At 30.7% G+C, this 10365-nt stretch overlaps 1 protein-coding gene across 1 annotated transcript; it reads left to right on the forward strand.

Moving 5' to 3' along the window:
- Window positions 1-368: 368 nt before the first annotated feature.
- LOC109191591 (putative glucose-6-phosphate 1-epimerase) lies at window positions 369-4120 on the forward strand. Its single transcript, XM_019342203.1, has 9 exons — window positions 369-473; window positions 590-664; window positions 744-800; window positions 928-1088; window positions 1179-1334; window positions 1889-1994; window positions 2081-2180; window positions 2455-2698; window positions 4056-4120. Exons 1-8 carry the CDS (start codon window positions 369-371, stop codon window positions 2655-2657), a joined length of 963 nt encoding a protein of 320 aa, XP_019197748.1. The 3' UTR covers window positions 2658-2698; window positions 4056-4120.
- Window positions 4121-10365: the final 6245 nt, after the last annotated feature.

A 10365-nucleotide genomic window follows, 5' to 3' on the forward strand; every position in this document is an offset into this window, starting at 1 on the left:
AAAAAAAAAAAAACACATTGTCAAAGTAATAAGTATATATAGTTTCTAATTCTGAAATAAATGGACAACCTTACTAATATATATATTTTTTTGTTTGAAAGTTGTGACAAACGGTCTCCTTGAGCATACACAAAATCCATGCAGACCTATATTCGATTGGGGGCCACGTCAGATGAAAGAGAGTGCATGATCCGTTGCTCATACTGCCAGCTGCCTCCGTACACTGCATGAGGGTACGCCACTACCCTCTGTGCACTACTAAAAATAAAAAGGAAAAGATTCCGTTATCCCCAACGAAACGAGAGATATCGCATAAGGTGGTGTGCTTATTAAGAGAGGAGTAGAAAGTAAGAGACTTACTGTGTGATATGATGGCTGGTACTAGTAGCGAGAAGAAAGCAATGGAGGTGTGTAAGGGTATGAATGACCTCGACAAAGTTGTTCTTAGGGAGGTTAACGGCAGCTCCGCCGAGGTAGCAACGCCGGCCATTTCTCTCCGATTCATCTTTAATTTATTTCTCTCCGATTCAATATTTTCTGACATCTTTAATTTATTTCTCTCTGATTCTGGCCTTCTTTTCATGTTTAGGTGTATCTCTATGGGGGCCATGTAACTTCATGGAAGAATGTTCATGGAGAAGAATTGCTCTTTCTGAGTAGTAAGGTAGTTTGATGAGCGAGCTCAATTTCTCTTTTCATGTGATCGAATGAAGTTTAAGTCATCCTTATTATATGCTTTGCAGGCCACTTTCAACCCTCCACACCCAATTCGTGGAGGTATCGCTATATGCTTTCCTCAGGTATTATATATATATATATATATATATATATATATATATATATATATATATATATATATGATCTTCAATTCCTATCTTCAATTCTCTCATCACTTAATTACACTAACCGCTAGCTTTCTGTTTGCAGTTGGCAGAGCATGGACCTCTTAAGAAACTACATGGATTTGCTAGAAACAGTTTTTGGAGCATTGACGAGAAACCTCTCCTAGAAGCACCGGAAAACTCTAAAGCATTTGTTGACTTGATACTGAAGCCCTCTGAAAACGACTTGAATATCTGGCCTCACAGGTTCGAATTGGTGCATTGATTACTTTTTGGTTAACTTATAATATATATTTTTTCCACACTAATTTAGAGAGAGCGCTGGTTTTTTTCTAGGTTTGAATTCCGATTGAGGTTAACATTGAAATCTGGAGGAGAATCAGGACATCTTATACTAATATCTCAAATAGGAAACCTCAACACTGCTGGAAAGTCCTTCGACTTTACATTTGGGTATCACACCTATCTCCCTGTTTCATCAGACGACATAGGGTGAGCACTTACTTAATTAGTACATCTCATCCATTCCATCTTTAATTTTCTTGTATGTATGCCTTGAGTTCATGAATCTCATTTGCAGTTATATGTGTTTTTGTTTTTACATGCTGATTCGATCCATCTCATCTGTACAATATAATATATATATATATATATATATATATATTGCTGATCTGAGAAAATTAAAGGATGACATTTGCAATATAATTATTCAAATTTTTTAAGGAGCTAAAGAAATAAATAACCGGATTATTAATTGTTATAATTTATGTCTAGATCAGAGTATACTATACTATACAATGCTGCCTTTTAGATTAATTCCATCTTTATTACCAGGCCAATTTTGTGTTTCATCAAGTGTATTAAGTTCATACTGTCTATCTTTAAGGACAAGTGATCAATCGAACCTTGGATGTTTAGTTTTTGATGTGACAATATAATGATATGATGCTGCTATTTTACTTGTAGTAGTACTTGTGCTGCTCATGTCACAGTAAGTCTTTGGAAAAATCATATTTCTCAACCATGCGTTATAATTCTTGTAACAGTTCTGTTCGTGTTGAGGGGCCAGACACAATGCATTGTTTTGATAAGTTGCAGAAGGGGGAGCTGAATACTGAACAATATGATGCTGCTATTAAAATTGAAGGACAAGTAAGGATTTTAGGAATTTTCATTGTGTCAAGTATTGTATTTGCTGCCTTTACCATGTCTCTCATTTGGAACACAATTTTACATAGGTGGATAAAATATATCTAAACACTCCAACAAAAATTGCAATCATTGATCATGAAAGCAATAGGACATATGTGATGAATAAGGGTGGACTTCCTGATGCAGGTAAGATCTATATTTATTTTTTCATGAAAGCTAAGCTAAGCTAGGGTGATTTATTCTTTCTTGATGGATGAGGTGTATAAATTAAAGGATATTTTAGCTTAATTAGCTTAGCTTGCTGGGGTTGGTTTTCACTGAAATTCTTAATTTTCTATTAAGGAAGGGTATTTGATATGCAAATAAAATATCCATCTGCCAATTCAATTCGATCTGTTAAATAGTTTTTTTCTAACATGACTGAATGACTGATTATTAAGTTTCTACATTTCATTTTAAGTGTTGTGGAATCCTTGGGACAAGAAGGTAAAGAAAATCTCGAACCTTGGAGATAATGAATATCAGAAGATGTTGTGTGTGGGAGCTGCTGCTGTGGAAAAACCCATCACTTTGAAAGCCGGTGCGAAATGGAAAGGATGGCAGGAACTGCATATTGAGAATTCAAGCTATAACAGCGGAGAGCTTGACCCTCAGGGCAGCTGAAACATGTTTGTGCTGGCTGGCTTATATCATTGCATGTCCAGGTATATCTCGATCTATATATTTCAGAAAATAGCTTTCTATTCTACCTTAGCTTGTGAATATATATATATATATATATATATATATATATATATATATATATATTCAGGATAGATAAATGTGCACTTTTGGTTTGTTGATGACTGGATTGGACAAAGTGATGATTGTGGTTTATGTGTTCTACAATATGTTTATATATGGACAGATAGAAAAACTGATCGAAATTGGAATGTAAACTTAAATATATAAATGCCTAGCTAATAATGTCGATTAAGTAAAATCATGTGATGCATATATGGATAAACAAATTGAATAAAATGTGGAGATGGAAAGGAGTGTTAATTTGAAATGTGACTTGAAACTTATTTATTTCACTGCATCTGCATGCTTAGCTTCCATTCCATTTTGGAGTAAAATTAGTGAGTCCAATGTCATATCCCACACTAACCATTATATTGCTTAATTAGGCACTATCCTATCAGGAGGAGTTAAAGTGTTTTTGGAATAAGGTTCTAGAAGCAAAGCAAAGGAGGCTTGCTTTAATTTTATGTGAAAATTAATTAGATGAGGTCCGATTGATCCTTTAATTTAAGTGTTTAATATATGTCCCTTAGCATAACTTAGATGGAGAGACATACATTCTTATATCCAATCCTCTGGTTCTTTTGTATTTGTATTATTTTATTAAACTTCATACTCAACTTTATATTGCTAGCTAGGTTAGGTTGAATACAATATTTTGTAATTCCGATCCATTATTTTCTATATATACATCATTAACAAACTTCATATATAGTTAACTTTATGTTCACTGGATCCCAAATTAAATTAAGTTGCCACTTGGAGGTAGACTTTAATTTTGTCCTTTTATTGCACCGTCACTAATTTTGTTTAAACTTGATCATGTGTCTTATTTCCTCTTTTTTACTACTTTGGCGGAATATAATAATTTTGTATGAGGTCGGGATTTCTCAAATAAGTTATGTGAATATTGAAAGAGTTGCTCCCTTAAATTAGCCTTTCATTAAGTCTCTAAGTGTATCTTGGAGCTAGGCTTTACTCTCTCTCTCTATATATATATAGTGTATAGTTTTGACATTATTATTTTCCCTTTATTCCTTTACCTTTCCATATTCTCCTTATAAAAATTTTCCAATTTGATCAGATCAATTTGATTCATTCCTTTGACAGCTTCAGTATATTGATTGATAGAATTGTTTTACTTACTGCTTCAAACTGTTTGAATAATTCGCGATCCTTCTTTTCTTCTCTTCTCTTATACATATTACAAACTTATTTTAGAAACAATTACATTTGTCTGATCTGCTTTTAATATAGTTTTGGTATTGTCTTTTGTAGCTGCTCTGCTGGCTGCTGCAATTTATGTTGCGAAGCTAAGGGAATACAATTGCAATCTATTGTTTTACATTTCCCTTAATATCACATTTTCTCTACAACTTGGATTTGAGTACTCAAGACTGAAATAATATTTTGGTGTTATAGATCTTTCGAAGAACAATTCTATGCATATTCTGAATTTTGTTATCTTTCTATACTTTCGAGGATCATATCAATTCTATACATATTCTGAACATTTACCAGAAAATACTTCATTTGCCATATATGTTCTGCATTAGTTCATGTGTTCCGTATGGAATGTTTTTATTTGATTGGTGATATTATATTTAGGTGCCATTTGGTTAATATTATATTATTATTATAATATCGCTATTGGAGTGGAGTATTATATGATTTTTTTAAGGTTCATATATAGAAATGATTTTTAAATTTATATTTAGTTGCAAATATTTATATTTTTTGACAATACTAGTTTCTTATTTTATTTTATTTTTTTTTTTTTTTTGTCTAGTTTTAACTATTGAATGCACTGATTTTTTTGATTTTGTTTTTTGGTGACTGAAAGAAACTTATAGAGTCATTATTTGAGGAAAGGAAAGAATGAAAAAAAAAAATTCTTTAAAAGTTTCATTGATCTCTATTTTACATTGCTATTAATATCTTGGTGTTATCTTTCGAGGATCAATTCTAAAGATATTCTGAATTCTGTTATCTTTCTATACTTTCGAGGATCATATCAATTCTATAGATATTCTGAACATATACCACAAAATACTTCATTTGCCATATATGTTTTGCATTAGTTCATGTGTTCCGTATGGAATGTTTTTATTACAGTGGCGATATTATATTTGGGTGCCATTTGGTTAATATAATATTACATAATATCGCTATTGGAGTATTATATGATTTTTTAAGGTTCATATATAGAAATGATTTTAAATTTATATTTAGTTGCAAATATTTATATTTTTTAACACTAGAATCATGCTCGAAAAGTTTCCTACTCGGTACTATTTGTGGTCTAAACATTCTAAAAAATTTGTTGAGCAACGCGTGTATCATTACTGTACGTAGTCATGTCATCCAGGGCAATTCACAGTGAAATTTGCCCCTCCATGAATGTATATGACATATAAGACATGTCCAATCTTGCCCATCTATATCACTAATTAGTAAATTTGGGGTGTGGTTGAGTGGAAGGAACTCATTCATCCTTTTTTTTTTTTTTCTTATATTTTTCCTCTTCCCTACTCATTCTCTTTCACACCAAAAAACCTAGACTCATCATGTGGTTGCTCTTAAGCGGTTAACTAATTCAAAAATTGATATACCATGGCCAAGGGTCCAAGGTAAACCTTTAATTTATTTAAAACTGATGTGTCTACTGTTAATATAATATGTGCTTTCAGTTAATAAATTACTCTGTAAATAATGAATTGAAGACAGATAAGAGTAAATTACACTTTTGGTCCTGCGACTATTGAGGTTTTATTAATTTCAATCCACGACTTTAAAAACTAATAATTTAGTACCCTAATTATTCAATTTGTATCAATTTTGGTCCATTTGGTCAAATTGCCAGAAAATACCAGAAAATACTTCATTTGCCATATATGTTCTGCCATGCATTAGTTCATGTGTTCCGATCTGTATGGAATGTTTTTATTAGAGTGGTGATATATTATATTTAGGTGCCATTTGGTTAATATTATATTACATAATATCGCTATTGAAGTATTATATGATTTTTTTTAAGGTTCATATATAGAAATGATTTTTAAATTTATATTTAGTTGCAAATATTTATATTTTTTGACACAACTAGTTTCGTTTTTTTGTCCTAGCTTTACTATTGGATACACTGATTTTTTATTTTTTTTTTGGCGACGAAAGAAACTTATAGAGTCATTATTTGAGGAAAGGTAAAAATGAAAAAAAAAATTTCTTTAAAAGTTTCATTGATCTCTATTTTACATTTTCTTTACAACTTGGATTTGAGTACTCAAGACTGAAATAATATTTTGGTGTTATCGATCTTTCGAAGATCAATTCTATACATATTCTGAGTTCTGTTATCCTTCTATACTTTCGAGGATCATATCAATTCTATACATATTCTGAACATTTACCAGAAAATACTTCATTTGCCATATATGTTCTGCATTAGTTCATGTGTTCCGTATGGAATGTTTTTATTTGATTGGTGATATTATATTTAGGTGCCATTTGGTTAATATTATATTACATAATATCGCTATTGCAGTGGAGTATTATATGATTTTTTTAAGGTTCATATATAGAAATGATTTTTAAATTTATATTTAGTTGCAAATATTTATATTTTTTGACAATACTAGTTTCTTTTTTTTTTCTTTTTTTTTTTTTTGTCTAGTTTTAACTGTTGGATGCACTGATTTTTTTGATTTTGTTTTTTGGTGACTGAAAGAAACTTATAGAGTCATTATTTGAGGAAAGGAAAGAATGAAAAAAAAAATTTTTAAAAGTTTCATTAATCTCTATTTTACATTGCTATTAATATCTTGGTGTTATCTTTCGAGGATCAATTCTATAGATATTCGGAATTCTGTTATCTTTCTATACTTTCGAGGATCATATCAATTCTATAGATATTCTGAACATATACCACAAAATACTTCATTTGCCATATATGTTTGCATTAGTTCATGTGTTCCGTATGGAATGTTTTTATTACAGTGGTGATATTATATTTAGGTGCCATTTGGTTAATATTATATTACATAATATCGCTATTGGAGTATTATATGATTTTTTAAGGTTCATATATAAAAATGATTTTAAATTTATATTTAGTTGCAAATATTTATATTTTTTAACACTAGAATCATGCTCGAAAAGTTTCCTACTCGTTACGGTACTATTTGTGGTCTAAACATTCTAAAAAATTTGTTGACCAACGCGTGTATCATTACTGTACGTAGTCATGTCATCCAGGGCAATTCACAGTGAAATTTGCCCCTCCATGAATGTATATGACATATAAGACATGTCCAATCTTGCCCATCTATATCACTAATTAGTAAATTTGGAGTGTGGTTGAGTGGAAGGAACTTATTCATCATTTTTTTTTTCTTATATTTTTCCTCTTCCCTGCTCATTCTCTTTCACACCAAAAAACCTAGACTCATCATGTGGTTGCTCTTAAGCGGTTAACTAATTCAAAAATTGATATACCATGGCCAAGGGTCCAAGGTAAACCTTTATTTAAAACTGATGTGTCTACTGTTAATATAATATGTGCTTTCAGTTAATAAATTACTCTGTAAATAATGAATTGAAGACACATAAGAGTAAATTACACTTTTGGTCCTGCGACTATTGTGGTGTTATTAATTTCAATCCACGACTTTAAAAACTAACAATTTAGTACTCTAATAACTATTCAATTTGTATCAATTTTGGTCCATTTGGTCAAATTGCCAGAAAATACCAGAAAATACTTCATTTGCCATATATGTTCTGCCATGCATTAGTTCATGTGTTCGGATCTGTATAGAATGTTTTTATTAGAGTGGTGATATATTATATTTAGGTGCCATTTGGTTAATATTATATTACATAATATCGCTATTGGAGTATTATATGATTCTTTTTTAAGGTTCATATATAGAAATGATTTTTAAATTTATATTTAGTTGCAAATATTTATATTTTTTGACACTACTAGTTTCCTTTTTTTGTCCTAGCTTTAACTATTGGATACACTGATTTTTTATTTATTTTTTTGGCGACGAAAGAAACTTATAGAGTCATTATTTGAGGAAAGGAAAAAGTGAAAAAAAAAATTTCTTTAAAAGTTTCATTGATCTCTATTTTACATTGCTATTAATATCTCCTCACAAAATCATTCGGCTACTCAACAATGGGTAGAATCTTAATTTGTTCGAAATCCCCTAAATCATTGCATTGTTTTGATAAGTTGCTGAATGGGAAGCTGATTACTGAACAATGCGATGCTGCTATTAAAATTGAAGGAGAAGTAAGGATTTTAGGAATTTTCATTGTGTCAAGTATTGTATTTGCTGCCTTTACCATGTCTCTCATTTGGAACACAATTTTACATAGGTGGAATTTACATATTTTCTGCTCTCTAATATTGCTTCACCATTAATGGGAATTGAGCAATTTGATCCCCCTGTTTCTGGGCATCAATTTGTTTTGAAGATTAATCTTCCAAAATTTAACATGTTCCAGGAATCCACCGCCTACCGGGGTGGCATGAACTTCCGCGCACAAATATGGTCCTATTTTATCACTCTTTACAACTTGAGGTCAAGATATTTTTTTAATGGGTGGAGAGTGATACACAAAAAGAAATAAATAATTGGTCGCTCAATTAGGTGGAAGTCTAAAATGAAATAATCAATTTGGAGGTAATATTAGATGAGAATTGATCACATATTAGTAGAAGGAAATTATGTATATTAGAATAAAAGATCATTACCTTGTATAGTTAATTATTAGTATAATATTAGTAGCATAATTATTATTGGTGTTAGTAATATACTATCAATAGATCCATTGTATATGAATATTAAGGGCGTGTATTTCATGAACGCGTGTATCATTATTGTACGTAGTCATGTCATCTGGGGCAATTCACGGTGAAATTTGCCCCTCCATGAATGTATATGACATATAAGACATGTCCAATCTTGCCCATCTATATCATTAATTAGTAAATTTGGGGTGTGGTTGAGTGGAAGGAACTCTTTCATCTTTTTTTTTTTTCTTATATTTTTCCTCTTCCCTACTCATTCTCTTTCACACCAAAAAACCTAGACTCATCATGTGGTTGCTCTTAAGCAGTTAACTAATTCAACAATTGATATACCATGGCCAAGGATCCAAGCTAAGGTAAACCTTTATTTCAAACTGATGTGTCTACTGTTAATTAATATGTGCTTTCAGTTAATAAATTACTCTGTAAATAATGAATTAAAGACGCATATTATATTAACTGCATGCACATAATGTGTAGTTAACATATTATGTGCCTACAATTAACCTATTATGTATATGTAGTTAACATATTATGTGTATATAATTAATAAACTATGTGTCTTCAATTAATTTACTGATCAGATACATAATTCGTTATATGTTAATTAGGAACAAATATGAATGTCATTTTAAATAAGGGTTCACAATGCAAAGTGGACCTAGTCGGATTTACCCTATCTTTGCCCCATTAAATTCAAAGAGTTAAATAGTTATAGTTTTCTTTTGCCATAGAATATAATATTTGATTCTTACATAAAGAAAGATATTGAATTTGTTGTTGTCGATTATTATATAATTACTTTGAAAATGTTATAAATATTTTATTATTATGGAAATTAAACTTGTGACCTTTTGTTAGCCTTTACCTATTTCATTACTTATGTTAAAGGATGTGAAATGTTGTAATCATCCCTATAAATTGAGGGTGAAGGCTTAATGAAAAGATGGTCTCATGTGATTGTGTTCTATACATTGTGTTCTTCCTCCCCTTTTACTTATCTATTCTATATACTCATATACATACAATCTCCAAGCATTACCGTGCAAACATCACGCGAGAACCAACGAGTTGATAGGCCGAATTACAACACGTTATCAGCACGAGTCTCTATTGTAATCTCCGGTGAGCGGTAATATTGGTTCATTTTCCTGTGCATTTTGTTTTTCTTTTTCATATGTCATTGTTTATATATAAATATTATGTGTATATATGGCTATGAGTTTGGTTTGGAACCTTCAATTATTGTTTCTATAAAATGAGTGATTATTCTTCTTGTTTGTTAACAACTTTTGAGTGGTGAACCCCTCATCAGGACATTGTTAAGAATTTGGGTAAATACATGAGTTTGTAAATACATATTATCTTTATTTATTCTCTCAATTCTTGTATATGAGTTAGGCTCTATATGAACCCATAATCCATGATTCTTTGAAATGGTAAATATATGTAGTTATATGCCAAATTGTATGTATATGTATCCATGTATGTTTTATGACTATGGATATCGAATGCATAATCGGTCCTTATTATATGTTTGCATCAGATTGCTGTGTTTGTATTAGAATGCTAAGAAACATATATGCATATTTATGTAAAAGATGTTTCTTCATCCATGGCTTGAACATGTATTCAAAATAATGGTTTTTCCACAAGTGTCACATTGCTTCCTAAAGTTGCATCAAATGATGATCTTATATATCATGCCTTTCATTGAAAAATGTGAATTTATTGAGCTCGCTCATGTTGATTGCAATTATTTCACTT

This window comes from Ipomoea nil, unplaced genomic scaffold (genome assembly GCF_001879475.1).
Source record: "Ipomoea nil cultivar Tokyo-kokei standard unplaced genomic scaffold, Asagao_1.1 scaffold1700, whole genome shotgun sequence".
In the NCBI taxonomy this organism is placed as follows: domain Eukaryota; kingdom Viridiplantae; phylum Streptophyta; class Magnoliopsida; order Solanales; family Convolvulaceae; genus Ipomoea; species Ipomoea nil.

Bases quoted from the DNA above. Each gene is read 5' to 3' on its own strand.
- LOC109191591 (XM_019342203.1), top strand. From the start codon at position 369: ATGATGGCTGGTACTAGTAGCGAGAAGAAAGCAATGGAGGTGTGTAAG. The intron at 474-589 runs GTAGCAACGCCG...TTTCATGTTTAG, and splicing joins TTAACGGCAGCTCCGCCGAG to GTGTATCTCTATGGGGGCCA. The intron at 1,995-2,080 runs GTAAGGATTTTA...AATTTTACATAG, and splicing joins CTATTAAAATTGAAGGACAA to GTGGATAAAATATATCTAAA.